We start from the raw sequence: 19,303 nt of genomic DNA, 5'->3' as shown, positions 1-19,303 counted from the left end.
GCCTAGCTTAAGTGCTGTGTGTGCATGCAGACATCATTAGGCATAGGGAACAGAGAAGTGCACGTAGTGGGCTAGCAGGATGGACGGGGCAAGAGAGCATGATCTAGTCCAAAGGAAACAAAAATCAAGTCAGTAGAAAATATCAGCCAAAATAAAGCCATAATAAAACCCTGTAAAAGTGTTCAGCTCAAAACCTCAAAATATGTCTGCTTACAACGTAGGCATGTGTGTGTGTGTGTGCGTGCGTGCGTGCGTGCGTGCGTGCATGTGTGCGTGCGTGCGTATGTGCGTGCGTATGTAGACCTCAGCTGTGTGTGTCCTCCAAGACCATACCTGTGTGGCTGTGAGTCGTAGGTTGGAAGTACTTGCTGTAAGAATGGGACCTCATAAAAGGCCTCTGTGTTACTTTATCATTCCTTCCATCCCAGTAAACGAGTGGAGGGATGAATGCCAAAAAGGAAAGGGAGTACAGATTGGGCTTCTGCTATCCGAGATCCTTGGGACGTCCCTACCCTAAACCATAACCCTAACCCTAACTTTAAGCATAACCCTAACCTTAACCATAACCCTTACCTAACCCTAACCTTAACCCGTACCTAACCTTAACCATAACCCTTATCTAACCCTAAACCTTTTACATTTCAATGGGTGATGTCAGAGTTGGGACGTTCCAAAGATTCCATTTAGATTTTTCTGTCCAGAGAGCTCCATCTGTCTTAGTAATTGATACGGAGAGGATCACAACTCAGATAGGCAGACAGCTCTTGCACACACACACACACACACACACACACACACACACACACACACACACACACACACACACACACACACACACACACACACACACACACACACACACACACACACACACACACACACACACACACACATGCTCTCGCACACGCGTGCGCACACACACACGCACACACACATGCGCACACACACACACACGTACACTCGCACACACGCTCTCGCACACGCGCGCGCACACACACACGTACACACACATGCGCACACACACGCACACACACACGCACACACGCATGCACACACGCACACACACACACACACGCATGCACAATCACCTTTCCTATAACCTATAATCCACCTTTCCTATAAGCCATTCTGTTTGTTTCTCTTGTTAAGAAAGACGGGCTGTTTTGATGACAACATCCAGCTGTTGCCTAAATCCTCACTCCCCCATTCTTGTGTTGGAACATCTGACTCATCTCTCACTGTTGTAGAACTCTGAAAACACTTGTCCTGTTTCTAGTGTAATTTGTTTTTGTGTACATGCATGTGTGTTAGCAGGCCTATCATGTGTGCATAATGCATACGTGTGCTTTCTGTGTATGCGCCCACCTACTGGCTAGGTTTGGGACACACAGCTGTGTGTGTAAGTCTTTAATATCCTGAATATAGCTAACGCTTTGGCTGGGTATTAAAATGATTCTCTTATAGCTTGGGATCTGCAGAGATACTATAAGGCCTGGATATCTGGCTTAATATAATCTGCGGTTGGACCAGCATTGTTTGCTGTTGCTGTAACCTGTTGGGAGTCAGCGTTGAGAACACATACACACACACACACGGTTCATCTCCTCATATGGTCAGTAATTAAGCTCTTGGTCTCTGGCACGCTCCTTATGCCTGCCAAGCCGTAGGCCAGACCTCCCAGTCAATTATGTGCTAACAGAAAAACTATGAGATGACATAAGGGTGACATAAGCAACATAAGCAAACATGCTAAAGCTATTTTTCTTTTTGCCCTGGGCGGCTGGTTATGACAAGGTGCCTAACAATTTACATTAGTTGTAATAGAGTCATCAAACATGTAACTGATACACACAAAGCACTCGTTCATTGATTCAAACAAGAAATAGGCTTACTTGAGTGCTCAGCTTCAAATTATATCACCATCTATTGTCACTGCACTAACCTCCCTTTACTGCCTCCCTATTCTCCTTCGCCACTGTTGTATTACCTCTCCATGTCCATAAATCTCTCCCTCGCTCTTCTTCCCAGGTGGATCCACAGATACGTTCCCGTAGCAACAGCCCCAACATGGCTGCCTGGAACAGCAATGGTTCACAGAACTCCGTGGCCCACCTCGACCCCCTCAAGGGCACCGTCCTGAGGGACAGCATGGGGGGAGGAAAGGGGGGAGAGAGGGGGAAAGACCTGTCCAGGGATGACCTTGTGTTCCTTCTCAGTATAATGGAGGGAGAGCTGCAGGTGAGGACAGGACAGAACAGTTGTGTTCTAGTATTTCTGGATCTAGGTTTACAGTAGATGTTTCATCCACAATCATGACCGCTGTGCCCTATAAGCTAACAAGATCAGGATGGTAGTATGCGGGCTAGTAACCCATAGCTCAGACTTGGCCAAACCACACTAGGGCCAAATCCTTATATGCATAAATGCGAGTATTATATCGCACATTGACATCGTCAATGGGAGAATTGCTCCGAACTGAGTTGAGACCAGCTGTAGATGAGCTGTAGAGGAAACAGAATGAATCAGACTCTAATAAAAGAGCCTATTGTGACGAACTAAAACCAGGAGTAAAACACTCCTAGGCATGCCTCGCAGAACGTGACACACACACACAGCCTACACCGCAGCTGCATAAGAAAGACTTGGGAGTGCAATCTCTTTTTCATCTCTATCATTCTGCATCCCTCCTTTTTTATTCTATCTGTCCATCCCACCAGGCCAGAGACGAGGTGATCACGGTCCTGAAAGCAGAGAAGATGGATTTGGCTCTGTTGGAAGCCCAGTATGGCTTTCTCACCCCAGTGCAAGTGCTCCGGGCCCTGCAGAGAGACTCACTCCAGGCCCAGGCTTCTGAGGCCCAGGAGGCCCCACAGCAGGATGTCTACGAGAAATCCATGGCTGAGGTAACAGGAGATTAACACTAAGATTGAAAACACAGCCACTGTTAAAACCACCAGTCACACACAGGCATGTATAGGCTTTAAGGCATGGGTTTTGAAGTAGAAAGCTAATGATAAACCATTGACCCTTAGCCCGTTTCAAATAACGCAATGAGAGCCACGGTGTCTTCAGCCCTGTCTTCATGTCCTTCTCTCTCTTTCTGTGTTAGCTGGACCGGCTGGTGGAGACTGGAAAGCAGAGCTACAGGCGGATGCTGGATCAGCTGCTGCAGGTGGAGTGCTCCCACAGTGGTGCCCTCTGCAGGCTGGAGGAGCAGGACCAGCAGCACCGTGCCTTCCTGCAGCGCAGCGATGACCTCACCTGTCTACTGGAGCAGGACCGCGAGAGGTCAGTGACACCCACCGACCGCAACAAACCCGTGTTGGAAATGCTACCTAGGCTAAGAGCAGGGGCTCTACCATATTAGGGTAATCTATTCTATCAGATCAGAGGTCACATAGGGAAGGAGATCAGAGGGCAAAGGAGATTATCTAAGGACATTGGAACCAGTCCATCTGTACCCTGTAATGTAATATAGTTTAAGGGCTGCATATTCCTCTGTTGCAACCAAGAGAGTAGTCTCTATAATGATTTCCATGGCTGAGTGAGTGTGTAGGGCCACTGTAACCACAATGTGTTCATATACGCAGCAGTGTAGTGCTGCTGACCTCAGGCCTGTACTTATAGCTACTATCCTCACTCACGGACCATTACCCCTGCTCACTCCTTAAGCACTCTCAGTCCCTCAGAAACACATATGTTAGCATGCACACACACACACACACACACACACACACACACACACACACACACACACACACACACACACACACACACACACACACACACACACACACACACACACACACACACACACACACACTCTCTCGCATTTGCAACCCTTTGACTTGGCAGTGTGAAACTCTTTTTTTTCTTGGTCGCTATTGTGCCAGTGAAACAAATGTAGCTTAGTCACGACAGTTCGGTTTGCAATTTGATACTTTTTTCAATTAGCATGATTTATTCAAACAGTAATGTGCATTTGATCAGAAGTGTCCCTGTTCTGCGATAGGCTGCTGTGTGAGCGAGCCACTCCCTCGTGCACGGAGGAGAGAGAGGAGCATTCTAAAAGGCATAACCATATGACCGTTGCTCAAAATGCAATTGCGGGAAAAATACCGTTTTCAAAGCAACTTCTGTTGTTCTAGTTACAGAGAGTGTAGTCACGGCTTGCTGTGAGTATATTATATCATTTATTTATCACCTCTCAATATTGAGCTCATAGCACTGCTTTACAACTGGAGTGGGCTAAATAGCACAGGAGGCTGCTGAGGCTCATAATGATGGCCGGAAAGAAGCAAATGGAATGGCATCGATTTATTTGGCTCCAGCCATTACCACCTGTGCTACATAGTATATGGTGTTGATACATCCCGCGGAGCGGAGTGAGCCATTTGTGGTGAATAGGCCTACATCATGTAGCCTGTATAGGCCTAGTGATGGAATGTTTTTTTAGGACATTACATTTACTGATAGATGAATCAATTAGCCTACATGGTTATCTTGCAACATTGTCATATTTAAAGTTGGCAATCTAGTGTTTTGAGTTCCCACTTCCTCAGGTGGTGAATAATATAGCCTATATGCACAAAGATGTCCAAAAATAAATCTGATAATCCTGGATCCTATTTCGACATCAAAATATCAATCATGCATTCCCTGGATGTTGTAGATGAAGCAGCTTATAGGGATGTGCATCTTTCCCTGGATGTTGTAGATGAAGCAGCTTATAGGGATGTGCATCTTTCCCTGGATGTTGTAGATGAAGCAGCTTATAGGGATGTGCATCTTTCCCTGGATGTTGTAAATGAAGCAGCTTATAGGGATGTGCATCTTTCCCTGGATGTTGTAGATGAAGCAGCTTATAGGGATGTGCATCTTTCCCTGGATGTTGTAGATGAAGCAGCTTATAGGGATGTTCATCTTTCCCTTTCAAGATGATTCAATACTTATCTAGATACATGGGCTCCGATACGATACAGGAACGATACGTTCTAGCTTGAAACGATTTGGTGCGATTCGGTTTGATTAGAGAGCAAATCGATGCGATTCGGTTCAATGGGATGCACTAACAATTGTTGCATAAACACATTTATTTCCCATTCTAAATTTAAATCTGCTGCTGATGGAGCTGTCTGAGCTGACTTCAGTGTGTGCGTGTGTGTTTGTTAGGGGTGTAATGGTTCACCAAACCCACAGTTCCGTACCTATTGCAATTTTGGGGTCACGGTTCGGTTCAGGTACAGCGGGCAAATGAAATGCCATTCACAAGGTTCAGCATTCACGATGTTCTTTGCATTGTCTGTTGTGACCGGAATGTTATGTTGGGCCGCTCAAGTTTCCACTCTGATGGTGCTTTCGTAACCTTGCGGGAGGTGGGAATTTAACAGTTGTGAAGTCTTAAATACCAGTTGGATGCGTTTAAGTGATTTGAACCAGTTGAAAAATGCTGATTTGCTAATGGCCAACAGGCTGCCAATTATAAACATCAAAGTACAGCTATCATGTTTGTAAACATTGTATTAATAGATTGCTTTTTATAAATAGTGTTTTGTTGTTGCATTTTACTGCCGAAAATGCTGTTTTAGAGGCCATTTCCTTAAAAGGTGAAGTCCGAGGTCACCATATGTGAGAAGTGGGTTCTCAGAATGATATACAATTTTCCCATTAGTAATTACCAGTTTGAGGGCCGTTCAAGTGGATTTTCCTTGTTTTATGTGGTAAATTCCCACTTGGTTACAAATCCACCATAACCCTACCTCCTTCAATGCCAGTTGCCACTCTCATAAAGGGCAGCAGTGGCGGTCAGTGCCGTTTAAAATGAGGGAGGACAATTTTCTTTTCATGAGCATGGCCTTATTTCTATTACAGCATATCAGATGACTTTCCTTCATATTCCATTCACCAAGTTCAATGTAGCAGCGATAGTTTTAGGCTACTACATGATACAATTTTTTCCCCTGTACTCATCACGAGGTTGCTACAATCTAGCCTATGAATTAATGTTTACAACATAGGTGCACACAGGTCAAGATAAATATTTGAGTTGCAAACTAGAGTTTCTATTGGACAAATTCAGGTATGTTTATTCCCGTTTTGTTTCGTTTGCTTCGGTTTAACCTGTCTAGCCCCGGGGTTCCGCTACCACATTCCACTTCAAGTGCAGCGCGCGAAATTCATTTTTTTTTTTTATATTTAACTTTCACACATTAACAAGTCCAATACAGCAAATGAAAGATAAACATCTTGTGAATCCAGCCAACATGTCCGATTTTTTAAATGTTTTACAGCGAAAACACCACGTATATTTATGTTAGCTCACCACCAAATACAAGAAAGCACAGACATTTCTTTCACAGCACAGGTAGCTTGCACAAAACCCCCAAATAGAGATAGAATTAGTCACTAACCAAGAAAAAACTTCATCAGATGACAGTCTTATAACATGTTATACAATAAATCTATGTTTTGTTCGAAAAATGTGCATATTTGAGGTATAAATCATAGTTTTCCATTGCAGCTACAATCACAAATAGCACCGAAGCAGCTAGAACAATTACAGAGACCAACGTGACATACCTAAATACTCATCATAAAACATTTATGAAAAATACATGGTGTACAGCAAATGAAAGATAAACATCTTGTGAATCCAGCCAATGTTTCAGATTTTTTAAGTGTTTTATAGCGAAAACACAATATAGCATTATATTAGCTTACCACAATAGCCAAAAACACAACCCATTTATCAGCAGCAAAAGTTAGCGATCGCAAAAAAACAGCAAAAGATATATAATTTTTCACTAACCTTGACAAGCTTCATCAGATGACAGTCCTATAACATCAGGTTATACAATACACTTATGTTTTGTTCGAAAATGTGCATATTTAGAGCCGAAATCCGTGGTTATACATTGTGAAAACGTAGCAACTTTTTCCCAGAATCTCCGGATATATTTCTGACACTCACCTATTCTGACCAAATAACTCATCATAAACTTTACTAAAAAATACATGTTGTACAGCAAATGAAAGATACACTAGTTCTTAATGCAATCGCCTGCGTTAGAATTCTAAAAATAACTTTAGTACGACATACAGCTTACGTTATAGCGAGACAGCGCCCAAAATCAGGGCGGAAAATAATACTAAACATTTTCGACAGAAATACGAAATAACATCAGAAATGGTTCCTACTTTTGCTGTGCTTCCATCAGAATCTTGTACAAGGGGTCCTTTGTCCAGAACAATCGTTGTTTGGTTTTAGAATGTCCTTTTTTCCTGTCGAATTAGCAACCAAAGCTAGCCAAGTGGCGCGAAGATGTCCATCTCCACCAAACGCAGAGAACGGAACACTCCAAAACTCCCGATAAAATTTCAATAATGTGATAAAACTATATTGAAAAAACGTACTTTACGATGATATTATCACATTTATCAAATAAAATCAAAGCCGGAGATATTAGCCGTCTATAACGAAAGCTTTTCTTCCTGTACAAAGGAAACTTGGGGTCATGTCATTCCAAGAGCTCTCTTTTGACCTCAGATCAAGCTATACACCCCATTTCACCTCTCACCGCCTGTTGACATCTAGTGGAAGGCGTATGAAGTCCATGTATATCCATAGATTTCAAGCAAATGAATAGGGAGGCCCTGGAACAGAGCCTCAATTTCAGATTTTTCACTTCCTGGCAGGAAGTTTGCTGCAAAATGAGTTCTGTTTTACTCACAGATATAATTCAAACGGTTTTAGAAACTTGAGAGTGTTTTCTATCCAATAGTAATAATAATATGCATATTGTACGAGCAAGAATAGAGTACGAGGCCGTTTAAATTGGGCACGATTCTTTCCCAAAGTGAAAATAGCGCCCTCTATCCCGAACAGAAACATTTTTCAAAGGAATCGGCAGAATGAATACACCCCTGATCACGAGTAAACACAGTTCACTTTCATGGCAGCCACGACCTATGTGCTCTCCTCTCACCTCTTCCCTTCACTTGTGGACTTCACTGCACAACACAGCAGCTGTATGTGACCAGGCAAAAAAACTTTTCCAAGCCAAACCGCTACGGTACACACAGCCTACATCGTTGTCACCATCTTAGCTAAAGCAGTGGTGTAAAGTACTTAAGTAAAACTACTTTGAAGTACTACTTAAGTAGTTGTTTTGGGTATCTGTAATTTACTTTACTATTTAAATTTTTTACAACTTTTACTTTCACTTCATTCCTAAAGAAAACAATATACTTTTTACTCCATACATTTATCCTGACACCCAAAGGTCCTCATTATTTTTTGAATGCTTAGCAGGACAGGAAAATGTCCCAATTCGTGCACTTATCAAGAGAACATCCCTACTGCCTCTGATCTGGCAGACTCACTAAACACAAATACTTTGTTTGTAAATGATGTCTGAGAGGTTGGAGTGTGCCCTGGGCTAACCCTAAAAAAAATATTTAAAAAAATGTGCCTTTTGGTTTACTTAATATAAGCAATTTTAAATTATTTATACTTTTACTTTTGCAATTACATTTACTTTTGATACTTAAGTATATTTAAAACCAAATACTTTGAGACTTTTACTGAAGCAGTATTTTACTGGGTGACTTTCACTTTTACTTCAGTCATTAACTATTAATGTATATTTAATTTTACTCAAGTACGACAATTGGGTACTTTTTCCACCACTGAGCTAAAGTAACGTCCTAGTCAGCATAGCTAACAGAACTAACTAGTTAGTAAACCCGCTACAATCATACAGTAATGTTGATACAGTGTACAGTCAGTGTTCATACAGTGTACAGTCAGTAAGCAGTTACACAATTGCCCCAGTGGGCAATAAATTAGTAATACCAAAAGCTTAACGTTACGTTGACTTGGAAGAGTTCCAGTGTTGTGTTGGAAAGTCATAGCCACCTAGCTAACATAGCATCCCTCTGTTTGAGCAGGGTGTTTCAGTAGGCTAAACTAAACTCAGCAAAAAAAGAAACGTCCCTTTTTCAGGACCCTGTCTTTCAAAGATAATTTGTAAAAATCCAAATAACTTCCCAGATCTTCATTGTAAGGGTTTAAACACTGTTTCCCATGTTTGTTAAATGAACCATGAACAATTAATGATCATGCACCTGTGGAACGGTCGATAAGACACTAACAGCTTACAGACGGTAGGCAATTAAGGTCACAGTTATGAAAACGTAGGACACTAAAGAGGCCTTTCTACTGACTCTGAAATACACCAAAAGAAAGATGCCCAGGATCCCTGCCCATCTGCATGATCGTGCCTTAGGCATGCTGCAAGGAGGCATGAGGACTGCAGATGTGGCCAGGGCAATAAATTGCAATGTCCCTACTGTGAGACGCCTAAGACACCGCAACAGGGAGACAGGACGGACAGCTGATCATCCTTGCAGTGGCAGACCATGTGCAACAACACCTGCACAGGATCGGTACATCCGAACATCACACCTGCGGGACAGGTACAGGATGGCAACAACAGCTGCCGAGTTACACCAGGAACGCACAATCCCTCCATCAGTGCTCAGACTGTCTGCAATAGGCTGAGAGAGGCTGGACTGAGGGCTTGTAGGCCTGTTGTAAGGCAGGTCGTCACCAGACATCACTGGCAACAACGTCACCTTTGGGCACAAACCCACCGTTGCTGGACCAGACAGGACTGTCAAAAAGTGCTCTTCACTGACGAGTTGCGGACTTGTCTCACCAGGGGTGATGGTCAGATTCGCGTTTATCGTCGAAGGAATGAGCGTTACACAGAGGCCTGTACTCTGGAGCGGGATCGATTTGGAGGTGGAGGGTCCGTCATGGTCTGGTGCGGTTTCTCACAGCATCATCGGACTGAGCTTCTTGTCATTGCAGGCAATCTCAACGCTGTGTGTTACAGGGAAGACATCCTCCTCCCTCATCTGGTACCCTTCCCGCAGGCTCATCCTGACATGACCCTCCAGCATGACAATGCCACCAGCCATACTGCTCGTTCTGTGCGTGATTTCCTGCAAGACAGGAATGTCAGTGTTCTGCCATGGCCAGCGAAGATCCCGGATCTCAATCCCATTGAGCACATCTGGGACCTGTTGGATCGGAGGGTGAGGGCTAGGGCCATTCCCCCCAGAAATTTCAGGGAACTTGCAGGTGCCTTGGTTTAAGAGTGGGGTAACATTTCACAGCAAGAACTGGCAATCTGGTGCAATCTGGTGCAGTCCATGAGAAGGAGATGCACTGCAGTACTCAACGCAGCTGGTGGCCACACCAGATACTGACTGTTACTTTTGATTTTGACCGTCCCCTTTGTTCAGGGACACATCATTTCACGTATGTTAGTCACATGTCTGTGGAACTTGTTCCGCTTATGTCTCAGTTGTTGAATCTTGTTATGTTCATACAAATATTTACACATATTAAGTTTGCTGAAAATAAACACAGTTGACAGTGAGAGGACGTTTCTTTTTTTGCTGAGTTTAGTTAGCTGCATTTGCTAGCTAAGTAAGAGAAACTTAAAGTGATGAAAAATGACGAAATCTCTCCTGCTCTCTATTTCTCGCTTGCTTCTCCTTCATTTTGGAAGAAATTAACTTCTCTAGGATAGGGGGCAGCATTTTCACTTTTGGATAAATAGCGTGCCCAATTTCAACTTCTTTCTACTCATCCCCAGAATATAAGATATGCATATTATTAGTAGATTTGGATAGAAAACACTCTGAAGTTTCTAAAACTCTTTGAATCATGTCTGTCAGTATCACAGAACCTATGTAGCAGGCAAAACCCTGAGGACTAACCACTCAGATTTTTTTTTTTGAGGTCACCGTCTGTTCAATGAGGTTTCATTGGGATACGAGATTTCTAATCAACCTGTTTGCAGTTCCTACCGCTTCCACTGGATGTCACCAGTCTTTGGAAATAGGTTGAGGTTATTCCTTTGTGCAATGAAGAAGAACGGCCATCTGGAATCAGTGTAAGTTTATGAGTACTGTTTGAGAGTTGAGCAAGACTACAAAAGTAGCGTTAGTTTGTTGACCTCCTGTATTGAAAACAGATAGACCCGTCTTCAATTTGATTGATTATTAACGTTTACAAATACCTTAAGTTGTATTACAGAAGTAGTTTGAAATGTTTTGGCAAAGTTTAGAGGTAATTTTTGAGATATTTTGTAGTGACGTTGCACAAATTGGAAGCTGATTTTTTCTGGATCAAAAGCGCCAAATAAATGGATATTTTGGACATATATGGACGGAATTAATCGAACAAAAGGACCATTTGTGATGTTTATGGGACATATTGGAGTGCCAACAAAATACATTTGTCAAAGGTAAGGCATGATTTATATTTTATGTCTGCGTTTCGTGTTGCGCCTGCAGGGTTGAAATATGCTACACTCTTTTTGTTTACTGTTGTGCTATCATCAGAGAATAGCATCTTATGCTTTCGCCGAAAAGCCTTTTTGAAATCTGACATGTTGGCTGGATTCACAACGAGTGTAGCTTTAATTTGGTATCTTATATGTGTGATTTAATGAAAGTTTGATTTTATATCATTATTTTGAATTTGGCGCTCTACATTTTCCCTGGCTATTGGCCAAGTGGGACGCAAGCGTCCCGCCTATCCCAGATGAATGTGTTCAAACTATTGTCTTTCTCTTTGAGTCAACTACTCACCACATTTTATGCACTGCAGTGCTAGCTAGCTGTAGCTTATGCTTTCAGTACTATATTAATTATCTGATCCTTTGATTGGGTGGACAACATGTCAGCTAATGCTGCAAGAGTTCTGATAGGCTGGAGGACATCATCCGGAAGTTGTCATAATTACTGTGTAAGTCTATGGAAGTGGGTGAGAACCACGAGCCTCGTAGGTTTTGTATGGAAGTCAACGTACCCAGAGAAGGACGGAAGCTAGCTATCCTCATTCAAGTACTTGGGAATATAGCTAGACGGTACACTGTCCTTCTCTCAGCACATATCAAAGCGGAAGGCTAAAGTTAAATCTAGACTTGGTTTCTTCTATCGTAATCGCTCCCTTTTCACACCAGCTGCCAAACTAACCCTGTTTCAGATGATCATACTAGACTAAGGAGACAATTTATAGATTAGCAGTTATGCTCTCGAGCGGTTAGATGTTCTTTACCATTCGGCCATCAGATTTGACACCAATGCTCCTTATAGGACACATCACTGCACTCTATACTCCTCTGTAAACTGGTCATCTCTGTATACCCTTCACAAGACCATTTGGTTGATGTTTATTTATAAAACCCTCTTAGGCCTCATTCCAACTGAGATATCTACTGCAGCCCTCATCCTCCACATACAACACCCATTCTGCCATTCACATTCTTTTAAAGGTCCCCAAAGCACACACATCCCTGGGTTGCTCCTCTTTTCAGTTCGCTACAATTAGCGGCTGGAACAAGCTGCAACAAACACTCAAACTGGACAGTTTTTTCTCAATCTCTTCATTCAAAGACTCAATCATGGACACTCTTACTGACAGTTGTGGCTGCTTTGCTTGATGTATTGTTGTCTCTACATTCTTGCCCTTGTGCTGTTGTCTGTGCCCAATAATATTTGTACCATGTTTTGTGCTACTACCATGTTGTGTTGCTACCATGTTGTGTTGCTATCATGCTGTGTTGTCATGTGTTGCTATGTTGTTGTCTTAGGTTTCTCTTTATGTAGTGTTGTCTCGTCGTGATGTGTGTTTTGTCCTATTTTTTTTTTAAATCCCAAACCCCTGCAGGAGGCCTTTTGGTAGGCCGTCATTGTAAATATTAATTTGTTCTTAACTGACTTGCCTTGTTAAATAAATTAAATAAAACACCATGGCTGTAACGATGTACACTGAGAGTCGGGAAGCAAGTTCAGGGCCTGAATACATTGAATAACTAAACAAACAAAACAAGATCCACGAACAGCGCACCGACATGAAACAGAAACAATCAGTCCAGGTGAGTGTCAATAAGCCCTGGTGCGCGTGACGATGGTGACATGTGTGCGTAATAATCAGCAGTCTGGTGACCTAGAGGCCAAAGAGGGAGTATATCCTCTTTGGGCTGCAGGGGGTGTATTGAGTAGCTCTAATTAAAAGTGCCCATTTCAAACGGCCTCTTACTCTATTCTTGCTCGTACAATATACATATTATTATTACTATTGGATAGAAAACACTCTCTAGTTTCTAAAACCGTTTGAATTATGTCTGTGCGTGAAACAGAACTGGACTTAGAGCCATTTCCCTATGTGGGGTTGAGAATGCTGATTTTTACAACCTGTTCCCAGAGCTGTCTATAACTCTCCCTGTCTTCTATTGGTTGGGTTACACTGCATACGCCTTCCCCTGGGTGTCAGCGAATAGAGGGCCTTCAAATGGAGTCTCTAGGCAGAGCCGAAAGTCTATAAATTGGATTGGAACCGAAGTGTCCTTCCTTTTCGATCCTGCGCTGACGCAGTGAGGGTCTTGGGATGTCGTTTTAGAAGCTCTGGTTTTAACTCCTAGATATATCCAGCTCTGTTTTTATTCGATATAGGTGTTAAAGACATCGTAATGTTGTTATTTTAAACCGAATTATATCAGTTTATGTCAGTATATTGCGATTTTCGGGTATTTATTTTCGTGACGTTGTAGGAAGTTGGGTATCTCTTGCCGACATGGCTATTGGTTATTGCTAATTGCAACGTTGAAGAGGACGTTCTCCAACCTAGCAACGATTTTTTTGGACAAAGGACACCTTTCCCAAGATTCTGATGAGAGTTCATCAAAAAGTAAGAACTATTTATGCTGATAATTCGTTGTTCTGTTGACAAATGTCAAATAATAATTCTGCCATGAATTTCGGTGCGTCTCGCTTTAGCGCACGCTGTATGCTTGAAGTAACGTTAATTTTTAAAATGTAACCCAGCGATTGCATTAAGAACTAATTTGTCTTTCAATTGCTGTCCAACCTGTATTTTTTTAGTCAAGTTTATGAATAGTTTTCGATTAGAATAGGTGCCTCTCCAAGATGGCGCCGGACAGATTGCTTGAGGTTTTGGACACTAATCACATTGTATAAGCACGATTTGTGCCGCTAAATATGCACATTTTCGAACAAACTCTATATGCATTGTGTAATATGATGTTATAGGACTGTCATCTGAAGAATTCTGAGAAGGTTAGTGAAAAAATTAATATATTTTGGTGGTTTATACGTTATCGCTATTTTTGCCTTGAATCAATGCTGTTGTGATGTTTGCTATTGTGGTAAGCTAATATAACGCTATATTGTGTTTTCGCTGTAAAACACTTAGAAAATCTGAAATATTGGCTGGATTCACAAGATCTGTGTCTTTCATCTGCTGTATGCTGTGTATTTTTAAGAAATGTTTTATGATGAGTAATTAGCTAATACACGATGGTCTCTGTAGTTATTCTAGTCGCTTTGGTGAGAGTTGTGATAGTGGCTGCAATGGTAAACTATGATTTATACCTGAAATATGCACATTTTTCTATCAAAACATATGCTATACAATAAATATGTTATCAGACTGTCATCTGATGAAGTTGTTTCTTGGTTAGTGGCTATTTATATCTTTATTTGGTCGAATTTGTGATAGCTACTGATGGAGTAAAAAAATGGTGGAGTAAAGAAGTGGTGTCTTTTGCTAACGTGGTTAGCTAATAGATTTACATATTGTGTCTTCCCTGTAAAACATTTTAAAAATCAGACATGATGGCTGGATTCACAAGATGTGTATCTTTCATTTGGTGTCTTGGACTTGTGATTTCATGAACATTTTATTATATGATATCCCTGTGGCTTTAGGCTAGGCTATGCTAGTCAGCTTTTTTGAAGGGGGTGCTCACGGATCCAAGGGTTTGTGAAGCGTTAGAGGTTAACCAGAATATATAGAGGAGTGGGAGGCCCTGGTGCGGCAATAAGCAATGGAAGGAAGGCTTTGTAATTTCGTATTTTATTAGGATCCCAATTAGCTGTTGCAAAAGCAGCAGCTACTCTTTCTGGGATCCACACAAAACATGAAACATAATGACATAATACAGAACATTGATAGACAAGAACAGCTCAAGGACAGAACTACATATATATATTTTTTTTAAAAGGCACACATAGCCTACATATCAATGCATACACACAAACCATCTAGGTCAAATACGTGAGAGGCGTTGTGCCGCGAGGTGTTGAAATCATTTGAGTCAATTGACATCATTTGAGTCAATTGGAGGTGTACCTGTGGATGTATTTTAAGGCCCACCTTCAAACTCAGTGCCCCTTTGCTTGACATCATGGGTAAATCAAAAGAAATCAGCCAAGACCTCAGAAAAAAAATTGTAGACCTCCACAAGTCTGGTTCATCCTTGGGAGCAATTTCCAAATGCCTGAAGGTACCACGTTCATCTGTACAAACAATAGTATGCAAGTATAAACACCATGGGACAACGCAGCCATCATACATCTCAGGAAGGAGATGCGTTCTGTCTCCTAGAATGGACGCACTTTGTGCAAAAAGTGCAAATCAATCCCAGAACATCAGCAAAGGACCTTGTGAAGATGCTGGAGGAAACAGGTACAAAAATATCTATATCCATAGTAAAACGAGTCCTATATCAACATAACCTGAAAGGCCGCTCAGCAAGGAAGAAGCCACTGCTCCAAAAACCGCCCAAAAAATGCCAGAATACAGTTTGCAACTGCACATGGGGACAAAGATCGTACTTTTTGGAGAAATGTCCTCTGGTCTGATGAAACAAAAATAGGACTGTTTGGCCATAATGACCATCGTTATGTTTGGAGGAAAAAGGGGCAGGCTTGCAAGCCGAAGCACACCATCCAAACCGTGAAGCATGGGTGTGGCAGCATCATGTTGTGGTTGTGGGTGCTTTGCTGCACTTCCCAAAATAGATGGCATCATGAGGAGGGAAAATATGTGTGGATATATTAAAGCAACATCTCAAGACATCAGTCAGGAACTTAAAGCTTGGTCGCAAATGGGTCTTTCAAATGGACAATGACCCCAAGCATACTTCCAAAGTTGTGGCAAAATGGCTTAAGGACAACAAAGTCAAGGTATTGGAGTGGCCATCACAACGCCCTGAGCTCAATCCTATAGAAAACTTGTTGGCAGAACTGAAAAAGCATGTGCGAGCAAGGAGGCCTTCAAATCTGACTTAGTTACACCAGCTCTGTCAGTAGGAATGGGCCAAAATTCACCCAACTTATTGTGGGAAGCTTGTGGAAGGCTGCCTGAAACGTTTGACCCAAGTTAACCTGTCTAGGATCAGCGTGGCGCTAGCGGCACACCCCCCCCCCCCCCACTGAAAAACCAGTGCCGCGAAATTCAAAAAAAATATTTTTTTAAAATATTTAACTTTCACACATTAAAGTCCAATACAGCTAATGAAAGACACAGATCTTGTGAATCCAGTCAACATTTCCGATTTTTAAAATGTTTTACAGGGAAGACACAATATGTAAAGATGTACATCTATTACCTAAAAACACATTAGCATAATCCACCATCTTTTATTTGTCCACCAACACCAGTAGCCATCACCAATTCGGCTAAACTAAGATATTTATAGCCCCTAACCAACAAAAAAACTCATTAGATGACAGTCTGATAACATATTTATGGTATGGGATGGGTTTTGTTAGAAAAAAGTGCATATTTCAGGTAGACTTCATAGTTTACAATTGCACCCACCATCACAAATGGACTAGAATAATTACAATGAGCAACGTGTTTACCTAACTACTAATCATCAAACATTTCGTAAAAATACACAGCAAACACAAATCGAAAGACACAGATCCTGTGAATACAGACAATATTTCAGATTTTCTAAGTGTCTTACAGCGAAAACACAATAAATCGTTATATTAGCTTAGCACATAGCAATTAGCAGCCCAGCATTGATTCTAGCCAAAGTGAGCGATAAAAGTCAACATCGCCAAAAGATATTAATTTTTTCACTAACCTTCTCAGAATTCTTCCGATGACACTCCTGTAACATCACATTACAACATGCATATACAGTTTGATCGAAAATGTTTATATTTAGCCACCAAAATCATGGTTAGACAATGTGAAATGTAACTCAGCTGGTCAGAATTTGTCCTTGCGCCACTTAGACAGTGATCTACTCTTATACATAAATACTCATAAACGTGACTAAAAAATATAGGGTGGACAGGGATTGATAGACAATTTAATTCTTAATACAATTGCGTTATTACATTTTTTAATTTATCCTTACTTTTCAATACAGTTTGCGCCAAGCGAAGCTACGTCAAAAAACATGGCGTCCTAAGCCACTAAAATGTTTCGACAGAAACACGATTTATCATAATAAAAATGTCCTACCTTGAGCTGTTCTTCCATCAGTATCTTGGGCAAAGGATCCTTTCTTGGGAGAAATCGTCTTTTGGTGGAAAGCTGTCCTCTTGCCATGTGGAAATGTCAGCTGCGTTCGGGATGAACTGAAAAGCGTGCCCAACTTTTCACATCGTTGCAAAAATAAATGTCCCAAAATCGCACTAAACGGATATAAATTGCTATAAAACGCTTTAAATTAACTACTTTATGATGTTTGTAACTCCTATAACGAGTGAAAAGATGACCGGAGAAATATAACAGGCTAAACTAACGCTTGGAACAGGAGAGGGTCGGTGTCTTCCACGCGCGTTACGCAGCAAGAAAAGACTTGCTAGCTAAAGGTTTTTTTCATTTGTAGGGCCTGTGAACGAGCAATCGACCCCGTTGGAATCGTCATCACGTAAAGGCATCCAGGGGAAGACGTAAGAAGTGTCCGTATAGTCATAGCAACGACAGTGCCCTTTTAACTGACTTCAGAAAAGTGGCCAACATTTCTCAAATCTGACTCCATGTCAGGGAAATTGCTGTAGAATGGGCTCTGTTCCACTTAGAGACAAAATTTCAACTCCTATAGAAACTATAGACTGTTTTCTATCCAATAATAATAATAATATGCATATTGTACGATCAAGGATTTTGTGGGAAGCCGTTTAAAAAATTAGCCACATTAGCATAAATAGTCTAAACAGCGCCCCCATCCCCAACAGGTTAAACAATTTAAAGGCAATGCTACCAAGTACAAATTGAGTGTATGTAAACTTCTGAACTACTGGGAATGTGATGAAAGAAAATAAAAGCTGGAATAAATCATTCTCTCTATTATTCTGACATGTCACATTCTTAAAATAAAGTGGTGATCCTAACTTTTTACTTGGATTAAATGTCAGGAATTGTGAAAAACTGAGTTTAAATGTATTTGGCTACTATGTATGTAAACTTCCGACTTCAACTGTGTATAGGGCAGGTAATCAAGGACAAAATGGAGTCCAGGTGAGTCTGATGACGCGCAGGTGTGCGTAACGATGGTGGCAGGTGTGCGCCATAATGAGCAGCCTGGTGACCTGGAGGCCGGAGAGGGAGACATGGGAGCATGGTGACCTAGAGCACCGAAGAAAGCATACGTGACGGTACCCCCCTCCCTGGCTTCCTTCGGTGCTCTAGGTCGCCATGCTCCTTGTGGCGTTCGGCTCAGGCCACAGGACGCCAACCAAAGGGACGATCCCAGGGATCTGGAGCGGACCATTCGCCACCGCTGAGGCGCAGAAACCTGACGAACCGGCTGAGGTGTGAGAGCCTGATGAGCCTGCTAAGACCTCTCCGGTTGCCTCGGTCGAGGCACGGGAACCTGTTCACCAGCTGAGGCATGGCAGTCTGTCGAGCCAGCTGAGGCATGGACACCCGTCAGCTGAGGCAGGGGAACCAGACAAACCGGAAGAGGCCTCCCAGGTAACTCTGGTTCGGACAACCATCTCTTTATTACGACCAGACCTCTCCCCATCTTTACAACCATTGAATCTATATGTTTTGATCATGACTGTTTACAATCTAAGGTAATGCCAAGTAATTTAGTCTCCTCAACTTGTTCAACAGCCACACCATTCATTACCAGATTCAGCTGAGGTCTAGAACTTAAAGAATGATTTGTACCAAATACAATGCTCTTAGTTTTAGAGATGTTCAGGACCAGTTTATTACTGGCCACCCATTCCAAAACAGACTGCAACTCTTTGTTAAGGGTTTCAGTGACTTCATTAGCTGTGGTTACTAATGCGTATATGGTTGAATCATCAGCATACATGGACACATGCTTTGTTTAATGCCAGTGGCAGGTCATTGGTAAAATAGAAAACAGTAGAGGGCCTAGAGAGCTGCCCTGCGGTACACCACACTTTACATGTTTGACATTAGAGAAGCTTCCATTAAAGA

The 19,303-nt window shown here is 42.0% G+C and overlaps 1 protein-coding gene across 1 annotated transcript; it reads left to right on the top strand.

Annotated features, from left to right (window-relative positions):
* Nucleotides 1-202: 202 nt before the first annotated feature.
* On the top strand, nt 203-18,737 carry LOC129816201 (filamin A-interacting protein 1-like). The gene is made up of 5 exons (XM_055870438.1): nt 203-217; nt 2,029-2,238; nt 2,718-2,903; nt 3,110-3,288; nt 18,539-18,737. Exons 1-5 carry the CDS (start codon nt 203-205, stop codon nt 18,735-18,737), a joined length of 789 nt encoding a protein of 262 aa, XP_055726413.1.
* Nucleotides 18,738-19,303: the final 566 nt, after the last annotated feature.

The sequence above is a fragment of the Salvelinus fontinalis genome, chromosome 19, assembly GCF_029448725.1.
Source record: "Salvelinus fontinalis isolate EN_2023a chromosome 19, ASM2944872v1, whole genome shotgun sequence".
NCBI classification, from domain to species: domain Eukaryota; kingdom Metazoa; phylum Chordata; class Actinopteri; order Salmoniformes; family Salmonidae; genus Salvelinus; species Salvelinus fontinalis.
The sequence above is the reverse complement of the archived record's forward strand: the minus strand, read 5'-3'. Positions and strand labels throughout refer to the sequence as shown.

What these genes read in the sequence shown, in the direction of transcription:
- LOC129816201 (XM_055870438.1), top strand. An exon ending in TAATGGAGGGAGAGCTGCAG is followed by an intron (nt 2,239 to 2,717) that starts GTGAGGACAGGA and finishes CCATCCCACCAG; the next exon opens with GCCAGAGACGAGGTGATCAC. An exon ending in ACGAGAAATCCATGGCTGAG is followed by an intron (nt 2,904 to 3,109) that starts GTAACAGGAGAT and finishes TTTCTGTGTTAG; the next exon opens with CTGGACCGGCTGGTGGAGAC.